This window comes from Arvicanthis niloticus, chromosome 10 (genome assembly GCF_011762505.2).
Source record: "Arvicanthis niloticus isolate mArvNil1 chromosome 10, mArvNil1.pat.X, whole genome shotgun sequence".
Classification (NCBI taxonomy): domain Eukaryota; kingdom Metazoa; phylum Chordata; class Mammalia; order Rodentia; family Muridae; genus Arvicanthis; species Arvicanthis niloticus.
In genome coordinates this window covers 28,732,113-28,753,824 of record NC_047667.1, presented here as the reverse complement: position 1 = coordinate 28,753,824, position 21,712 = coordinate 28,732,113, and the positions used below count along the sequence as shown (strand labels likewise).

Genomic DNA, 21,712 nt, shown 5'->3' with positions numbered 1-21,712 from the left:
AGACAGGAACAATTCTTAATCAAACATTTTTAAGATGAGGAGTTGAGAGTAACAATATTCATCTCACTCTTATATCACTAAGAAGCTCATGCCAATGAAAACCTTAAAATTTGTAAACAAAGTAAATTGGTGCCATTTAAGAATTCATATCTTCATCTTGATATTAATTATACAGATTTCTACTAATAGGTTATGGCTATGCAATAAACCTTAGCTAATCCTCTCTATTCCGACAAAATCACTACTTTTACCTAGAGAGACAGCCCAACATTTACCACCTTAGTCCCCAAGCCCAGGGAAGAGGGGCGATGACTCATCATTAGCTTCTTCAAGCTGATTATGGGCATTGAGATATTAGAAGAGGAGTGGGGGGGGGGGAGAGCAAATTGACAATCCTCTGATGCTGTGTCTTCACTGCCTCCAGATGGAATTCCCGGACCTCAGAGGTTTGAGCAGGTCTGCCCAGCTTGCTTGTTGAGTAGATACACCAAGGCTGATCATTCTGTAATATACATTTCTCAAAAAAATTTTTTTAAAGAGGGCTGACATTTTATTAAGAATGTTGGTTCTAACCACTTTTCTATTTTTTCCTCTCTTCTATTGGATATAATATTTACATTTCAAATTTTATCCCCTTACCATATTTCCCCCACCACCCAGGAACCCCTTATCCCATCCCCCCTCCTCCTGCCTCTATGAAGGTGTTTACCCACCTACCCTCAGCCTCCCTCCCCACCCTCAGAACCCCCCCTCAGTGCTCAGCCTTCAGGGTATCAATGATCTTGTCTCCCACCTATGCCCAACAAGGGCATCCTCCCCTACATATACAGCTGGAGTCATGTGTCTCTTCATATGTGCTCCTAGGCTGGTGGTTTAGACCCTGGGGAGCTCTGGCTGGTTAGTATTGTTGCTCTCCTCATGGGGCCACCAGCCCTTAAGGTTCCTTCAATTTACTCTCTAACTCCTCCATTGGGAACCTTTGATCAGATTAATGGATAGCTTGGGTATCTGTCTCTGGGTATGTCAGACTCTGGGGGACCTCTAAGGAGACAGCCTTATCAGGCTGCTGTCAGCTTTCCCATCCTGACATCCCTATCATCGTCTATTTTTGGTGACTGCCCATGGAATGAATACCCAGATGGAATGGTGTCCCTGCAATCTCCCCTTCAGATTCTGTCCCACACTTTGTCTCCATATTTGCTCCCTTGGGTATTTAGTTACTCCTTCTAAGAAAGACCTAGGCATCCTCACTTGTTCTTTCTTCTTCATGAGCTTCATGTCATCTGGTAGTTGAATCTTTGTTGTTTCAGATTTTTGGGCTAATCTCCGCTTATCAGTGAGTAAATACCATGTGTGTTCTTTTGTGATTGGGTTACCTCACTCAGGATGATATTTTCTAGTTCCATCCATTTACCTAAGAATTTCCCAAATTCATTATTTTTAATAGCTGAGTAATATTCCACATTTTTTGTATCCATTCCTCTGTTGAAGGGCATCTGGGTTCATTCCAGCTTCTGGCTATTATAAATAAGGCTGCTATGAACATAGTGGAGCATATGTCTTTGTTATTTGTTGGGGCATTTTCTGGGTATATGCCCAGGAGTGGTATGGCACAAATTTACTTTGATTTCAAATTTAAGGTTTTCATTGGTATGAACTTCTTATTGATATAAAAGTGAGATGAATATTGTTACTCTCATAGGCATTATACCAGTATAACACATTTAGGAATACAAAGCTTAGACCCAGTCCTTCTTTAACTTTTTTAACTGATTTGAGATGGTCAGCCTGTGAGTTAAGGGACTATAGCAAATTCATGACTTGGAGTTTATTATAAGGGTGTTCTCTATGTTTTATTTAGAAATAGCTGAGTGGACTTAACAGGCAACAGTCCAGATTACCTTACATGGATAGCTGGTTTTCAAAACATCAGATATCCTTAGAATTGACATGACTAACATTTCAGTATTAATGTTCATTTTAATTAGAGAACTGTCTGCTCCGGACAGCTTCCTATATTGAATTCTAAGAAGAAATTGAGCATCCTTGGAGTTACTCCAGTTGTGGTGAGACAGCCACTAGGCAAGAATTGCCACTTTCCTTCTACAGACAAATTACTGTCCAGAAAAGGACACACTTGCAGAATAGTTGACTGATTATATCTGCCTAGACAGAGTAATCAGCCCTTAATAATTCTGCAGCACTAAGGTCTGTCAGATGATCCTGGGCCAGAAGGCAGAAGAACAGAAGCTCCAACGTTTTGAAGTAGAGCAAGTGTCCAGGTGTTCAGAGGTCTCTATAAATTGGCTAAGTTTTAGAAACTATGATTTGTGCTTCCCACAATTATAGTTAACTCAGTCATTCTGGATTTCTGCTGGGGTTGAAAACATATAGCTATTGACCTTAATAGAAAAGTTTGAGTGGATGGTTGTTAGCTGACATTCATCCTAAAGCCAGGTTCAGAACTAAATGTTTTAGTTAGAATAGATGACAGAGGAGATGGTTAGTCAACAAAAGGATGGACTGGGTATTAGGACTATCCTTTACCTCACTGGTACAAATTGGCATAATTATGCTCTAATTGTATTTTCAGAGAAAAGTTTCATTTTAACAGGAAGGGTGATGTGTACGAGGAGCTAAGGTAGGAGGAGTACTGAGAGGAAGAAAAGGAGTAAGAAGAGGAGAAGAAGAAAGAGAGGAGAAGCTAGGTGAAGAAAGAGAGAAAGAGGGGGGAGACAGGGAGGCAGAGGTTCAAGTATCTCCACCAGTCAAAGATAGTTGTTATATGTAGGTTGGTCAGTGGGTTACACCTCTGATTGAACAATTCCAAACTTATAAAGCCTATGATTAACATTATTTTAAAAAATGTATAAATGCAAAAAGGAAAAGGGGGCATGGGATAGGGGTTTCCTAAGGGAGGTGGAGAGGAATGGGGAAAGGGGATGTCATCTGAAGTGTTAATAAAATATCTAATAAAAAAATTGCGACTCAAAAAAAAAAAGATGAGGGGTTGATCACTTTCCTCAACTGGGGGCCATCTCTACCTACTGGTGGTCTCTTCAGGTTTTATGTCTTCACTGTTAGACATTTTAGCTAAGCTTAACCCCATTGGATTTTGAGAGCCTTTCATATCCTTGCTGTCTGGGACTTTCTAGATATTACCAATTCCCTCAACCAATACTGGTGCATTTTTTATACATTCTTGTAGGATTTTTTTATACATCTCCTCCAGGATTCTGTCATGTCTCCCCCAATATCTGATCCTGCTCTTGTTCTTTTCCCTCCTCCTCCCATCTCCCATTCATGTCAATTCCTCCCTCTACTTCCTATGATTACTTTTTAACACCATTCTTAAATGCTAGGTTTCACTTGAAACACAAACATAATTTATCAGTACAAAATCATCTACTATATACCCCTAATTTTACAGTTAAATTTCTCCTACTCTTAATTTCTATTTTTATTTATGTAATGAATTCTGGTAGTTACTTTTTAGGAAGATATCTCTGCTGGATATAAATCCCCTTTATCTTCCTTTACTGGATAATGTCTACATTAATGTCTTTATGCAAACAGCTACCACCACAGCATATAGAACTTAAAGCTCACATTCATTTTCTTTTACTTCCTATGGTCTTCATGGTGGTAGATAGGAGTCACTTTCTTTGGGAACTTGGTCCAGTGTGGTTGCTGATGACTTCCTACTGATTTTTCCAAGATATTTTCTTTAAGCAGTTTCAATAGATGGATCTCCAGGAGTTTCATGGGACTTGTCCTATTTGAGTTTACTCAGTTCTTGAATATGCACTTTCATGCATTTTGGCCATTATGTTTTCATTTTTGTTCACTCTAAAATATTAATTTTGTTTGAATCTTGAATGTTTTGATTTTACCTAAAAAGCATTTGAGTTTTGTTCAATTTCATGATTCTCCTTTTGAGATCTTATTGTACAGAGTTAGTACTTTTGATATCAGACTTTCCCTGTGTCCTCACAAGAATAAGCAGTAGTCCAAAAGAAAGACACATAGCAAAATATTAGGTAGTTAGATGAGTTCTGAATACCTTAGCTAGAACCTTCTCTGCATATAATGTCTACTAAAAATATTATGTCCAAGCATTTCAGATATACTTAGCAAAAGTATAACATATAGATGGCTATGCTTATTTTGACACTATCAGAAACCCAGAAAGCCTCATAAACCTTCTGTAACATTATAAGCTTTAAAGTTTATTTACAAATATATTTTTAAAACAGTGGGAATATATAGGGTCATATACTATTGATTTTTTTTTAAAGTTGCCTATCTACATTGGCATCTGTGTGGTTAGAAGCTGTTAAGATATCCACTAATACTCAAAGATCAGAACCTACATGTTTGCTGTAGTTAAGTAAGTGCTTTAGGTGAGAAGGCAGAACAAATTTGTAACTCTCATATGATTAATCTTTCTTAAAGTAATCATTTATTTAGCCAGAAATCACTAAAGTCTTGTTTCATACTGTATTCTTTTTGGTTCTGCTTGAGCTTGCAATTTGACTTGATGCTCAAACATTCAAATATTGCCTCCTTAGACTCAACAGGGAAATGTGGGCCTCCTCCACCTATTGACAATGGAGACATCACCTCCTTGTCATTACCAGTATATGCACCATTGTCATCAGTTGAATATCAGTGCCAGAACTATTATCAACTTAAAGGAAAGAAGACAGTAACATGTAGAAATGGAAAGTGGTCTGAGCCACCAACCTGTTTACGTAAGTACCTTATTTTCATAGATTATAGGAGATTCTTTATTATATCATGGATATTATTCTGTTCATACTAGAACACTCACAAAATACAAGTACTGTTTTGTTTGTGCTTCAGTGCCAAACATAAGCATGTGATTAAAATCATGATTATTAGATACTTTTCATAAAAAACACCTGTCAAATAATATTGTGCATGCTTTTATTTATAATTAGGTTTTTACTACTTCGTATTAATGTCCACCAAACTGGGAGCCATCATGATATTTTATACCTGTTTTCTCAGTCAGTGTTCTATTGCTATAAAGAGGCACTATGACCATCGCAAAAAACCAAACCAAACCAAACCAAAACAAAACAAACACTTACTACTTCTGTTGATAAATTAATAGCTGAATTAATTTTGAAGTTACTGATAATGACATTGTATTGATAGTTAATTCTCAGAAAAAATGGAAATTGTTTATAAAAGGGGGTGATTTTTGTAGATTTATGAATTAAATCTTAATGAACTTTGGTAATTTTTTTCAGTTGCATGTGTAATATCAGAAGATATTATGGAAAGACATAACCTAGTTCCAAGATGGATAGAAAATCAAAAGATTTATTCCAAATCAGGGGAGGATATTGAATTTATGTGTAAACCTGGATACAGGAGAAAAAGAGGATCTGCTCCATTTCGTACAAAGTGCACTGATGGTCACATCAATTATCCTACTTGTGAATAAAATCACAGTACAATTATTAGTAAATCTTATGTATGAACCTTTGTTTAAAAATGCACATGCATATTACTAATACAGTGTCAATTTTCATTTGTGATATTGTTTAGCTAATTTCTTCCAATAAGTATATATATATTTTTGTTATATGGTGTTTAATTTGTAACCTTAGAGAATGTTGCCACAATGAAAGAGCAGTGCATTCAAATCTCCAAATCCAAAATATATATTCAAGGACAAACTATATCAAAGCAGGAAAATAAATGTAAGTTCTTCAATGTCTGTTTCTGTTCAGAACTTTTCAGTTTTTTTCTGAATATCCTTTGATGTAAAGTTCTGATTCACAGTGAGTGGAAGACATATTGACTCATCTTAGCATGATTTCCCAAACTCATAACAACAAAACTATCATTTATAATATCACTAATGCATGTAATTAATTACTATATATGTGTTCTGTATCAATAACCTAAGTAAGTTCTTGCATATGAACTTCTAATATTTTGTACATTGTAGTAATGAAATATTCAAACAATTATATAAAGGAATTAAAAATTTCACTAGGTGTATGATTCTATCATTGTAATAATATTGACATTAAATCCTATAAATATTTGGTATCACTTATGAATAGAAAATGAGCATTATCGTAGGTTTTTTCTTGTTATTTTTTAATTCAATATTTTATTTGTTTATATTTCAGATGCCATCCCCCTTCCCAATTCCCCTGACCTATTAATCCCCTAGCCCATCTCTCCTCCTCATTTTTGCCTTTATACTGTTTAAATTACATGCAAGTATTAAGGTCAGTTCTAGGTTGAAGAACTAGCAATACAATAGATGCAAATAGTCCAGGAACAAGTAAGACAATAAACTCAGATAACTCAGATAATCAAAGAACATGCATGACAATAAACAGAGTCCTGTGATCATTCCTTTGATCCCTATTTCTAAGGGTATATCAGGATGATCAAAATATCTGAGCATATTTCCCTACCCTAGTCCAAAAACATTTTCATGCCTAAAGCCTACTTCTTTGTTCTAGCTTAAGATTTAGATTTCTGCTATACTTACTTCTTTGTTCTAGCCTGATTAGATTCCTGCCTTTAATTTCTTCTTTGTTCTAGCCTAGGATTAGATTTCTGCCTGAAATTACTTATTTTTTCCAGCCCAATGTCAGATTTCTGCCTGCAGTCTGTTCCCTTGTCTTTGGCCTATGTCAGATTCCTTCCAAGCAGACCATTTCCTTGTCCTTGGCCAATGACAGATTCCTGCTAGGCAGCCCCAAAAGCTCTCCTCATCTCCCCCTTTTATTTCACAAACCAGACTAAGCTTGTCTTAGGTCCTTCTGACAAGAAAAAAAAAAGCCTTCCTTACCCATCGTGAAATATGCATTATCAAAATCAATATACTTCTGTTTTAGGTTGGTGAGGCTCTGTGCAGAATTGTACCCATCTTTGGCTTGCCAGCCTCTTAAATTAAGAACTCTTTCTGGGGGTCCATTATCAGTTTCAAGTCATGTACTTTGGCTGCCAGCATATTGATGTAGTTAGAGACAAGCTTTAACACAATGGGCAGGAATAAAAGTATTCCCAGTACCAGAAGGGTTAGCCTGATCAAGCTATATATGCCAGTTGTTGTTGTTTTGAAGAGACATATTAACCAAGGCAACTCAAATGCATAATGACATTTAACTGTGTTTAGCTTACAAGTTAACATATTTAGTCAATTATCATCATGGTGGAAAGTATGGCAGTGTTTATGTAGACATGCTGCTGGCAAAAAAACTGAAGATTCTACATATTGATCCATAAGCTGCAAAAGGCCATGTGCCACACTGAACATCACTTGAGCATAGGTAAACTCAAACACTGCCCCCACAGTGACAGACTTCATCCAACATGAAACTATCTATATTCACTAACCTACACCTCGTTATAGTGTCTCGTTCTATGAACAGGCATTCAAGCACATGAGTCTATGTGAGCATTATCTATTGAAACATATATATATATATAAGCTGTACCCAAAATGCTAAAGCAAAATAACAATAAATATAATCAAATTTATAAAATCTGTAGTTATCTTTATAGTTAATAAAGTGTTGCTATTCATTATCTTTAAAGAGTTTCTAACTCACATTGGATGAACTTGTCATATTAATTTTTGATAGTGAAAAAGTGATATTTATTCAGCAAATACTAATGAATTATTAATTATTCAGTTATATATGAACTTTTGTTCATATACATATACACATCTATATATATATATTATATATACATATATTGCTATTATATACATATATACATTATATAATATATACAAATATACATACACACATGTGTGTGTTCATATAAAATGACAGTCTGATTATGAGAAAAAGCAATTCACCATAGTTTCTGTTTGACTAAGAAACCAGTCAGCATTTAAAAAAGCCTCTGTTACTGAATGTGATTAATAGACCATTATGTATTTAAAATAGATTTAAACCAACACCTCAAAACTACCTCAAGACCAGTGGCATGGGACCCATCCGGTCTACTCCTTCACCTGGAGCTGTCCTAAGGTATCAGCTCTGCACCAAGTCGCCCCAATATAAAAAGGAGGAAGAATTCCCAGGTGCTCTGCAATGCCAAGGAGTGTAGGAGAGTAGGCCATAGCCCTCCTTCCCTCAACAGGGAATAATTGGGGATCTGCAGGGACCCAGGAACTCCCTCAAGGACAGTGCATGTGGACATTTATGGTCTGCTCCTTCACCTTTAACATAGGATAACAGAATCACAGGATCTCAGGAGCTTGTGCACACCAGGATTTCAGGATTCCAGAAACAGCTTGACACACAGGAGCTATAACAAATGAGATCTTAGGATCACAGGATTACAGAGACAGTGTGACTCTGAGGAGTTCTGACACAACCAAGATAATAGGACAGCCAGACTTGAATCCAGAGACAATGAGTGAAGGTAGCACTATAAATAAACAGAAGTCGAAAGGAAAGCACAATAACATAAGCAACAGAAACCAAGGTTACTTGCCATCATGAGAACTGAGTTCTCCCACCATAGCAAGTCCTGAATATACCATGACACCAGAAAAGCAAGATTCAGATTTAAAGTCACTTCTCATGAGAATGATAAAAGACTTAAAGAGGGAGGGAAATAACTCCCTCAAAGAAATACAGAACACATGTAAACAAGTAAAAGCCCTTAAAGAGGAAACACAAAAATCCCTTAAAGAGGTACAAGAAAATACAACCAAACAGGTGAAGGAATTTAACAAAACAATTCAGGACATAAAAACAGAAGTAGAAACAACAAAGAAATCAAAAATGGGGAATACCCAGGAGGAAAAAAAACTAGGAAAGAGATCAGGAGTCATAGACACAAGCATCACAAACAGAATACAAGAAATAGGAGAGAATATCAGGTGCAAAAGATAACATAGGAAACATTGACACAACTGTCAAAGAAAATGCAAAATGCAAAAAACTAACCCAAACATCCAGAAAATCGAGGAAATAATGAGAAGATCAAACCTAAAGATAATAGGTTTAGAAGAAAATGAAGATTCTCATCTTAAAGGACCAATAAATGAAATATGAGAATGTACATTCCATACTCAGCAAAAGAAAAATAAAAAAAAAATCAACCAAGATGAACTCTCAATTCTGAACATCTATGCACCAAATGCCAGGGCACCCACATTCATAAAAGAAACTTTACTAAAGCTCAAAGCACACATTGCTACACACACACACACACACACACACACACACACACACACACAAAACTATAGAAGAAAACTTCCCTAACCTAAATAAAGAGATACCTGTGAACATCCAAGAAGCCTACAGAAGTGCAAATAGACTAGATCAGAAAAGAAATTAGCCAGTCACATAATAATCAAAACACCAAATGCACAAAAGAAAGAATATTAAAAGCAGTAAGGGGAAAGGTCAATTAACTTACGAAGGCACACCTATAAGAATTACAACAGACTTCTCACCAGAGACTATAAAAGCCAGAAGATCATGAACAGATATCATACAGACCCTAAAAGAACACAAATGCCAGCATAGGCTACTACATTCAGCAAAACTCTCAATTACTATAAATGGAAAAACCAAGATATTCCATGACAAAACCAAATTTACACAATATCTTTCCACAAATCCATCCCTACAAAGGATAAAAGAGGGAAACTAACAACACAAGGAAGGTAATTATACCCTAGAAAAAGCAAGAAAGAAATCTTCCAGCATGTCCAAATAAAGATAGCCACACAAACATAACTTCGTTTCTAATAACAAAATTAACAGGAAGCAACAGTCACTTCTTAATACCTCTTAGTATCAATGGACTCAGTTCCCCAATGAAAAGACATAAACTAAAGGACTGGATACTTAAATGGGACCCATCATTTTGCTGCATACAGGAAATGCACCTCAGTGAGAAAGACAGACACTACCTCAGAATAAAAGGTGGAAAACAATTTTTCAAGCAAATGGTCCCAAGAAACAAACTGAAATAGCCATTCTAATATCAAATAAAATTGACTTTCAACCAGAAGTTAACAAGAAATATGAGAATGTATATTCCATATTCAGCAAAAGAAAAATCAACCAAGATGAACTCTCAATTCTGATCATCTATGCACCAAATGCCAGGGCACCCACATTCATAAAAGAAACTTTACTAAAGCTCAAAGCACACATTGCTCCTCACACAATTATGGTAGGGGGCTTCAACACTTCACTTTCATCAATGAACAGATTATATAATCAGAAAATAAACAGAGACACAGTGAAACTAAGAAAAGTTATAAACTAAATGGATTTAGCAGGTATTTATAAAACAATTCATCCAAAATCAAAAAATATACCTTCTTCTAAGCACCTCATGATACCTTCTCAAAAACTGACCATTTAATTAATCACAAAACAGGCCTCAACAGCTAAAAGAAAATTGAAATAATCCCATGCATCCTATCAGATCACTATGGACTAAGGATACTGTTCAATAATGATAAAATAAATGGAAAGCTCACATACATATGGAAACTGAATAATGCTCTATGCAATGATAACTTGGTCAGGGAAGAAATATAAAAATAAATTAAAGACTTTTTACAATTTAATGAAAATGAGGACACACCATACCAAAACTTGTGGCACACAATGAAAGCAGTGCTACGAGAAAAATTCATAATTCTAAGTTTGTACAAAAAGAAAACTGGAGAGAGAACACCCTAGCAGCTTGATGGCACATTTGAAAGGTCTAGAACCAAAAGAAGCAAATGCACCCAAAAGGAGTACACTGCAGGAAATATTCAAACTCAGGGCTGAAATCAACCATGTAGAAACAAAAAGTACTACACAAGAATCAATAAAACCTGGAGCTGGTTCTTTGAAAAAATCAACAAGATAGATAAACCAAATAATCAAAGAGCATAGAGAGAATATCAAAATTAATAAAATCAGAATTGAAATGGGAGAAATAACAACAGAAACTGTGGAAATTCAAAGAATCATCAGATCCTACTACAAAGGCCTATACTCAACAAAACTGGAAAATCTGGATGAAATGGATAATTTCCTCAACAGATACCAGACACCAAAAACCAATCAGTATCAGATAAACCACTTAAACATTTCTATAACCCCTAAAGGAAAAGAAGCAGTATTAAGATTCTCCCTCAAAATAAAAAAGCCCAGGAACAGATGGCTTTAGTGAGGAATTCTATCAGACCTTCCAAGAAGACCTAATACCAATTCTCTGTAAACTACTCCACAAAATAGAAACAGAAGAAACACTACCCAATTTGTTCTATGAAGCCACCATTATGTTCATACCTAAACCAGGCAGAGACCCAACAATGAAAGAGAACTTCATACCAATCTCCCTTATGAATATTGATGCAAAACTATTCAATAAAATTCTCGCAAACCAAATCCAAGAAAACATCAAAATAATCATACATCATGATCAAGTAAGCTTTGTCCCTGAAATGCAGGGATGGTTCAATATTTGGAAATCCATCAACATAATCCAATATATAAAAAAACTCAAAGAAAAAAAACCCCACATGATCCTCTCACTAGATGCCAAGGAAGCATTTGAAAAAAATTCAACACCCCTTCATGGTAAAAGTCTTGGAAAGAACAGGAATTCAAGGCCAATACCTAAAATAGTAAAAGCAATATACAGCAAACAGGTAGCCAACATCCAACTAAATGGAGAAAAACAGAAAGCAATACCAATAAAATAAGGGACTAGACAAAGCTGCCCATTCTCTCTCTATCTAGTCAATATATAGTACTCGAAGTCCTAGCCAGAGCAATTAGACAACAAAAGGAGATAAAAGGGATACAAATAGGAAAGGAAAAAGCCAAAATACCACTATTTGCAGATGATATGATAGTTTATTTAAGTGACCCCCCAAACTTCCACCAGAGAACTCCTAACCCTGATTTAAAAAAAAAAAAACCCTCAGTAAAGTGGTTGGATATAAAATTAACACAAAAACTGACTAATATTGAATGGCCATGAAACACCTAAAGAAATGTTCAACATATTTAGTCATCAGGGAAAAGCAAATCAAAACCACCCTTAGATTCCAGCACACACCAGTCAGAATGGCTAAGATTAAAAATTCAGATGACAGCAGATGCTGGCAAGGATGTGGAGAAAGAAGAACACTCCTCCATTGTTGGTGGGATTTTAAGCGTGTACAACCACTCTGGAAATCAGTCTGGCAGTTCCTCAGAAAATTGGACATAATATTACCTGTGGATCCAGTGATACCACTCCTGGGCATATACCCAAATGATGCTCCAATATGTAACAAGGACACATTCTCCACTACATTCATAGCAACATTATTTATAATAGCCAGAAGCATGAAAGATCCCAGATATCCTTCAACAGAGGCATGGATACAGAAAGTGTAGTACTTTTACACAATGGAGTATTACTCTGCTATTAAAAACAACAAATTCCTGATATTCTTGAGCAAATTAATGGAGCTAGAAAATATCATCCTGTGTGAGGTAACCCAATGACAAAAGAACACACATGATATGTACTCATTGATAAGTGGATATTAGCCCCAAATCTCACAATACCCAAGACATAACTCACAAACCACATGAAGCCCAAGAAAAAGAAAGACCAAAGTGTGTGTGCTTCAGTCCTTCTTAGAAGGAGTAAGAAAATACTCACAAGAGCAAATATGAGACAATGTGTGGAGAAGAAACTGTAGAAGGGAACACCCAGAGTCAATCAAAACTAGAGATCCCTCCCAGATGCAGTCACCATATGCACATGTTGTGGATATCTGGAAGTGCATGCTGACAGGAGCCTGATACACCTGTCTCCTGATAGGCACTGCCAGAACCTGACATATATAGAAGTGGATGCTCACAGCTAACCACCAAACTGATCACAAGGTCCCCAGTGGAGGATCAAGAGTGTAGACTGAAAGAGTCTTGTGGCCCCATGGAGAGAGCAACAATAACAACCAACCAGAACTCCCAGGGTTTAATCAGCTAGCCTGGGAACACACATGAAGGGACCCATTTCTCTAGCTTTATATGTAGAGGAGGATGGACTTGCCAGGCATCAGTGGGAGAAGAAGGCTTTGGTCCCTTGAAGGCAGGATGCCTCAGTGAGGTTCAGGGAATTGAGGGCAAGAAGGTGGGAGTGAATGGATGGGTGGGGGCACACACTCATAAAAATGAGAGGTGGGAAGATGGGTTAAGGAGTTTCTGGGAGAAACTGGGGAAAAGCAATAACATCTGAAATGTAGATAAATAAAGTATCCAATAATTTATTTTAAAAACTAACAAATAAACAAACAGTTAATGAAACCGGCTATCGAAGTCGAACATTTGAAACTTTTTGGCAACAATTTCAAATTACCCATACTACTGGGATAACTTACAATGTTCAAGTACAAGAGACAGAGGAAGGGGCCCCTGGAACTTAAAACAATATCTTCATGAAATAAAAAAGCGGGAGATATATCACCATACACAACAAATTTATTTAAATCAGATTATTTTTATTTAGTTTTTTAAATTTTCTTTAAAACAATGTGGATGCCAAGAAATTTTCTACTGAGTGTCTATTGCACTCTACGCCTAGGCATACTTATACATAGGTGTAAGGGAAAGAGCCACTTACTGGCATAAGGCATGATCTTGATCAGGCGTTAAATATGGGAAAGAGGGCATGTTTTTATTTTTTCTTCAGGCTGTTCAAGGAGCATGATTGCTGCCAGAGCAATAGCTGAGACGTGCTGATGCCAGTACAAGAATGATGCTGACCTTGCTGAATTCCTTGAAAATGTTGACTGGAAGCTGTATTGGACATATGTTCATGACCCACCATTGCTTACCTATACCCCTGATTCGACAATCTGTCTTGCTTCAAGATTTTAGACCTTGTGGAACAGAGAATCAAAAAGAGAAGTTATAATGACTCCTGTAATGTTCTTAAATGTGACCACTTATTCAGACTCAATCAAGGACTGGTTTAGAAATCCATCCAATATTTGAAATAATAGTCTTAACTTGGAAGACTGGTTTTGGACCTTTACAGAGACATATATAATAATTATCTGCAGTTCTCTATGATGTTATTTTAGCAAGAGATAAAGTTGGGGCAGGATCTGGATTTCAAACAGGTGTTAGCACATGTATTAAGGATCTTGTAATTGTTAAGGTAAAAATACTTTTGTTTCTTCTACAGTATTTAATGTAAGTTGCATTGATTGTATACCATCCAATTATGTTTTTGTTTTGAAATCCGGCATGTCAGTTATGGAGGTCTATCAGCCAGCCTTTGTTTTCATGCCTTGAGTATCACAGAACCTTGGTATTCTAAAAATTGCCTCCAAGTACCGGAGAAAATGAGTCAGGCTTTAAGCAGAAACAAAAGGGTATTGGGCTTGATTATTGCTGGTATAACAGCTTTTAATTGCTATCATCACTGCTTTTGTAATTGCTTTGACACAGATGTTGAGATAGCTACTTTTATTAATCATTTAGCAAAAAAAATGTTACTAAGGTGTTGAATATACAAGAAGATTTAGATAGGCATTTGTAAAAACAAATAGATGCTCTTTATCTTATTCAAATTAATGGAAGGAGGTTCAGAATTTAAGAGTAAAAAGCCATCTTGAGTGTCATGCCAAATACCATTGGGTTCATGTTAGTTCTACAGTTTACAGTGGTAGTCACTGTAATTAGGAAAGAGTTGAAAGACCCTTGCAGTGTATTTGGCATAATTCTAACATCTCTCTAGATGTATTAACTTTACATAGTGATCTTACAAATTTCAAGAATGGTGCTCTGCTGAGTATTTATGCAGTAGATACTGCTGGTAAAATTACACATGGCCTGAGGTCAGTATTTCTATTGTGGTCCAGCTTCAAGAATGGCATATATAGCTTGATCATGCTAGCCATTTTTGTCCTGGAAATACTTTTATTTATGCCCACTGTGTTAAAGCTTTTCTTTAACAACATCAACATATTGGCAGCAAAAGTACATGGCTTTAACCTGAAAATGGACCACCAGACAGAGTTATTAAATTAACAGGTTGGCAAGCCAAGGATGGGTAAGATTCTGTACAGAGTCTTACCAACCTAAGACCGAAGTGCATTACCTTTGATAATGACGGGATCTAAATATTAGTCTAGAGCAAGGAAGTAGGCTTCAGACAGGAAAATGGCTTTGGGCTTGGACAGCAAAGTTGGCTCAGATATTTTGGTCATCCTGATAAGCCCTCAGAAACAGTGATCATCCACTCCCTTTCCACCCCTTGCCTAGGCCTGGTGCCTGAAGTAGACACCCGCGTGGTCTGCTCTTGTGTATCCTGAGACATCCTAGAGGGACCACTGAACCCAGAGCAGCAGACATCTTATCCGGAGACATCCTTGAGGGGCCACTGAACTCAGAGCGATAGACACCTTAGACTGAGACATCCTAGAAAAACAACTGAACCCAGAGCTACAGACACCATATCCTGAGACATCTTAGAGGAGCCATTGAACTCAGATCAGTGGTCACCCATATCCTGAGACATCCTAGAGGAACCACTGCACTCAGAGCAGTGGACACCTTGTCCTGAGACATACTAGAGGAGACACTGCACCCAGAGCAGTGGACACCTAGCTGGTCTGCTACCATGGAGACACCATATCCTGAGATATCCTAGAGGAGCCACTGCACTCAGAACAACTGGAGATCAGGATTAAAAGATGACAGAGACATCTGGACCCTGAGGAGTTCAGACACAAGCAAGATAACTGAAAAGGCAGACTCCAGACAGAGACAGTGAGTGCAGGTAGCACTAGAGTTGACCAGATGGCGAAAGGCAAGCACAAGAACATAAGCAACAGAATCCACAGTTACATGGCATCATCAGAACCCAGTTCTCCCATCATAGTAAGCTCTGAACACCTCATCACACCGGAAAAGCAGAATTCAGAATTAAAATCACTTCTCATGACAAAGATAGAGGACTTTAAGAAGGACATACATAACACTCTCAAAAAATTTAAGGAGAGCACAGGTAGACAGGTAGAAGACCTTAAAGAAGAAACACAAAAATCCCTTAAAGAATTGCAAGAAAACACAACCAAACAGGTGAAGGAATTAAACAAACCCATCTAGGATCTAAAAATGGAAGTAGAAACAATAAAGAAATCACAAAGGGAGACTACCCTGGAGATAGAAAACCTAGGAAAAAGATCAGAAGTCATAGACACAAGTATCACCAACAGAATACAAGAGATAGAAGAGAGAATCTCATGTGCAGAAGATACCATGGAAAACATTGACACAACTGTCAAAGAAAATGCAAAATACAAAAATCTCCTAACCCAAAACATCCAGGAAATCCAGGACACAATGAGAAGGCCAAACTTAAGGATAATAGGTATAGATGAGGGTGAAGACTCCCAATTTAAAGGACCAGTAAAGATCTTCAACAAAATTTTAGAGGAAAACTTTCCTAACCTACAGAAAGAAATGTCCATAAATATACAAGAAGCTTACAGAACTCCAAATAGTTTAGACCATAAAAGAAATACCTCCTGCCACATAATAATCAAAACATCAAATGTACAAAACAAAGAAAAATACTAAAAGCAGTAAGGAAAAAAAGTAAAGTAACATATAAAGGCAAACCTATAAGAATTATACCAGACTTCTCACCAGAGACTATAAAAGACAGAAGATTCTGGACTGATATCATATAGACCCTAAGAGAACACATATGCCAGCCCAGACAACTATACCCAGAAAAACTCTCAATCAATATTGATGGAGAAACCAAAATATTCCATGACAAAACCAAATTTTCACAATATCTTCCCATAATTCCAGCACTTTAAAGAATAATTGGTAGGTAACTCCAACACAAGGAGGGAAACTACAACCTAGAAAAAGCAAGAAAGTAACCTTCCAACAACCCCAAAAGAAGATAGCTACACAAACATAATTCCACCTTCAATGACAAAAATAAAAGGAAGCAACATTCATTTTTCCTAAATATCTGTTAATATCAATGGACTCAATTCTCCAATAAAAAGACAGAGACTATCAGACTGGACACATAAACATGACCCAGCATTTTGCTGCATACAGGAAATGCACCTCTGTGAAAAAGATAGAAACTACCTCAGAGTAAAAGGATGGAAAACAAACTTCCAAGCAAATGGTCCCAAGAAACAAGCTGTATTAGCGATTCTAATATCAAATAAAATCGTTTTTCAACCAAAAGTAATCAAAAAAATAAGGAAGGGGTCTTCATATTCATCAAAGGAAAAAAGATAAAAAGATGGAAATAATCCCTTGTACCCTATCAGACCACCATGGACTAAGGCTGGTCTTTAATAATGACAAAAACAATGGGAAGCCCACATATACATGGAAACTGAGCAGTGCTCTACTCAATGATGACTTGGTCAAGGAAGAAATAAAGAAAGAAATTAAAAACTTTTTAGAATTTAATGAAAAGGAGGACACATTAAGAAATGCTCAACATCCTTAGTCATCAGGGAAATACGAATCAAAACAACCCTGAGATACCACCTCACACCAGTCAGAATGGCTAAGATCAAAAACTCTCACACCAGTCAGAATGGCTAAGATCAAAAACTCAGGTGATAGTAGATGCTGGAGAGGATGGGGAGAAAGAGGAACACTCCTCCATTGTTGGTGGGATTGCAAGCTGGTACAACCACTCTGGAAATCAGTCTGGCGGTTCCTCAGAAAATTGGACATATCATTACCTGTGGATCCAGCTATACCACTCCTGAGCATATACCCGGAAGAAACGCGAACATATAACAAGGACATATGTTCCACTATGTTCTTAGCAGCCTTATTTATAATAGCCAGAAGCTGAAAAGAACCCAGATGTCCTTCAACAGAGGAATGGATACAAAAATGTGGTACATTTACACAATGGAGTATTTTACTCAGCTATTGAAAACAACAAATTCGAGAAATTCTTAGGTCAGTGGATGGAATTAGAAATTATCATCCCGAGTGAGTTAACCCAATCACAAAAGAACACACATGGTATTTACTCACTGATAAGTGGATGTTAGCCCAAAAGCTTGGAATAGCCAAGACTCAACTCACAGACCATATGAAGCTCATGAAGAAGGAAGTCCAAGTGTGGATGCCTCGGTCCTACTTAGAAGGAGTAATAAAAATACTCAAGGGAGCAAATATGGAAACAAAGTGTGGGACAGAAAGTGAAGGAGGGGCCATCTGGAGACCATTCCATCTAGTATCCATCCCAGGTACAGTCACCAAAGGCAGACACTAATGTGGATGGCAGGAAGTGCATGCTGACAAAAGCCTTAAATAGCTGTCTCCTTAGAGGTCTGCCAAAGGCTGTCACATTCAGAGACCAATGCTCATAGCTAACCACTGATCTGATCAAGGGTCTCCCAATGGAGAAGCTGGAGAGAAGACTGAAGGAACAGAAAGGGTTTGTGGCCCCATGAGGAGAGCAACAATACCAACCAACCAGAGCTCCCCAAGGTCTAAACCACCAGCCTGGGAGCCCATAGGGAGGGACCTATGACTCCATCTGTAGAGGAAGATGAGGACGGCCTTGTCAGGCATAGGTGGGAGAGGAGATCATTGGTCCCATGAAGAATGAACACTGAGTGGGGGGAATTCAAGGGTTGGGGGGTGGGAGTAGGGAGATAGGTGAGGGCAAATTCTCATAGCAGCATGAGGAGGGGGCATGGGATAGGAGGTCCCTGGGTGGTGGGGGAATGAGGGTAAGGGGATAAAATCTGAATTATAAATATAATATCCAATAAAAATAAAGAAAGAAAAAACAGTGATCATGGGAGTGTTCATGGAATTTTGTGAACATTTTGCTTTGCTTGTTGTTTCAGTATTTGTGTATTGTCTTGCTTGTTCCTTTTTTATTTGCATTTGTTGGATTGCTATTCCCTCAACCTAGAACTTACCTGAATACTTGCATGTAATTCAAATGGTATAAAAGCAAATAGTAGGAATGAGGATGGTATAGGGGGATCTAGGGAGGGGAAATATGGAAAGGGGATGGCATTTGAAATGTAAACAAATAAAATATTCAATATAAATGAAGAAAATCAGTGGATACTGTTGTAGTAATTATTTAAAATACAGCCTCTGGTAAATCAGACTCTCTAGGTTGCAGCATCTCTACCTAGATCAAACCCCATGTTCCGATGCCATGAAGCCAAATGCATGCTGCAGCTAGAAACAGCCAGCCAGAAACAGAAGCGCAGCCACCCATGAGACACCAGCATGGAAGATGGCTCTTCAAGGCTGGTCATTGCCCAAACTATCCCACCAACCACACGGGCTAGGTACAGATGAGACACTAATGCATAGATTATCCAAAGGCTTATACATTTGGTAATGATCAATAACAAGATGCCCATATAATCAGACGTGTAACCCAATACTCAATCTAGATATACCAACTACCTTTGACTGCTACAGACAAGTCAATATCAGCCTCCATGTCCCCCTCTCTCATTCGCCATTTCTCTCCTAGCTCCTCCTCTTCCTTCTACTCTTCCTCTCCTTCCTCTTCTTTCTCCTCCTCTTCCCCTCTTTACTCCTCCCACCTTAGCTCCTCCCACAGGATACTACTCATAAAATACAGGAGAGCCATGCTACACTCCATAGACCTAAGAAGGCTGGATAGGAAAAAGGGAACAAGCATGAATGTTTGAGTCACACTTGGAAGGGGGCATATAATGGTCATAGAAGTTAGATAGATGGAGAGAATTGGATGGGTGAAGTGATTGAGAAGGGATTAGGGTTTGGCTTTGAGTGTCTGGAGTGGAAGGGGGCATTGATGGGTGGTCATGAGAATAAATGGAAATCTACACCTGGCAATGGATGAGGAGGTAGAGGGCATTTCCAGAAAGAGATAGAAACCTGGGTTAGTGAAGATGCCCAAGATTCAATGGGGTGTCCTTAACTGTGACTCACATCTTTGTACATATGGGCCATGGGGGAGGCTGTTGTGGATTGGTTGCAAAGATATTTGTATTAATTTGATTTTTCACATCACATAGGAATCTATACATCAAGACACTGTGAGTTCCTGCAACCAATTGGCTGCAATTGGTAAATAAAGTGACCAGAGGCCAATGGCTAAGCAGAGAGACTGGGGTGGGCCTGTAAATTTCCTGGGAAAAGCACTAACTGGGGAGTGGGGAGGAAGTTTTAAAATTGCAATTACAAGGCAGTAGAAAGATTAGGCTTGACAGATGGAAAAGGAAGAAAGTTTGACCATGTGAATGAGCCTTGAGTGTATAGCAAAAGAGGGCTGCCCAATTGGGTGCGGGTGACCAAGTTAGAATATAGATTTTAGTAAGTAATCATTCAGGAATATCAAGAGGAAGAATGTGTTAGCAACGAGGGAGTTCAGAAGTGCACAACTGTTGAGCTGTTTAGGGCATATTAAAAATAAGCCAGCATGTATGTGTCTTTCATTCATGAATCCAAAGTATTTGGGCAGGTGTAGAGGATGTATACACACCCACACCTGCTGTCAGCATATAGCCAGTTAATACATTACCAGAACAGATGGCACTCAATGTGTTAGGCCTGTACTCACTTTTATAAAGTAATTGAAAATCCCAAATGGAAAACATACACCATGATGCGAGATGAGAAAGAGGTGGGGAGAATTGGTTTCTTAGCAGAGATGAGCACAACCATATGGTTCCTCCCTAAGCTGTTCAGGTTCTGAACTAGAACAAAGGTGTACAGCAGATGGAGGGAATTTACCCCCCAGACTCTTATCAAAGACTTCTGGTGGCCTCAGAGAGTTTGAACTTGGAGATTCTGGGAATCCAAGCTGTGCAAAACATCAAGAGGCTCAGAAGGGAAACAGAGGTAAATGGTAGAGGCCACTCCCCTTCAACAAGCAGCTAATCAAAGGATAGAGATGAATGAAATTTGATTTAATAATTTTTAAGGATAGAAGGGAGACAGTAGAAACTTAGGCCTTGATCTAGTATAAGAACCAGGCAGAAGACAATTAAGAACCACTGTCTCCAAAACTAATGATATTTGTTTAGATTGCTTTAATTGCTTTGGATTGTTTTAATTATCAAAATGTCTTTGGTTATAAGTTTGGTGGTTATGACATTAAAAATCCTCTGAAAGAGAATGAGATGTTCCATGACAAAACAAAATTTAAATAATGTATTTCTGCAACCCCAGCCACACAGAAGATACTAAAAGAAAAACTCTAATGAAAGGAAGGTAACCACATGTAAGAAATCTCAAGAAATAAATAATCCCATATCAGTGAAAGCAAGGAAAAGCTGTGTACACACACACACACACACACACACACACACACACACACACAGTGCTACCACCAATAAATTAACAAGAACTAGCACTAGCAATCATTGGCCATTAACATCTCTAAACATCAATGAATTGAATTCCTGTGAAAAGAGACACAGGATAACAGAGTGCATAAACAGGACACATCATTCTTCTGTAACCAAGGATCACAACCCAGCAACAAAAATAGACATTACCTCAGACTGAAGTGCTTAAAAAATGTTTCCCAAGCAAATGGGCTCAAGAAGCAAACTTGAAAAGCCATTCTAATATCTAATAAAACAGACTTTCAATCAAATCTAATCAAAAGTAATATGGAAGGACATTAATTACTAATCAAAGGA

At 37.6% G+C, this 21,712-nt stretch overlaps 1 protein-coding gene across 4 annotated transcripts in view; it reads left to right on the top strand.

The window, feature by feature from the left end:
* The window catches only part of Cfh (complement factor H), a 94,762-nt gene extending 88,732 nt beyond the window's left edge, over positions 1-6,030 (top strand). For all 4 annotated transcript variants that reach the window (XM_034512835.2, XM_034512834.2, XM_034512833.2 and 1 more), the window contains 2 exons: positions 4,572-4,754; positions 5,280-6,030. In XM_034512835.2, the coding sequence (XP_034368726.1) occupies positions 4,572-4,754; positions 5,280-5,476 (380 nt within the window). In that variant the 3' untranslated portion in view covers positions 5,477-6,030. The remainder of the gene's footprint in view (positions 1-4,571; positions 4,755-5,279) is intronic.
* Positions 6,031-21,712: the final 15,682 nt, after the last annotated feature.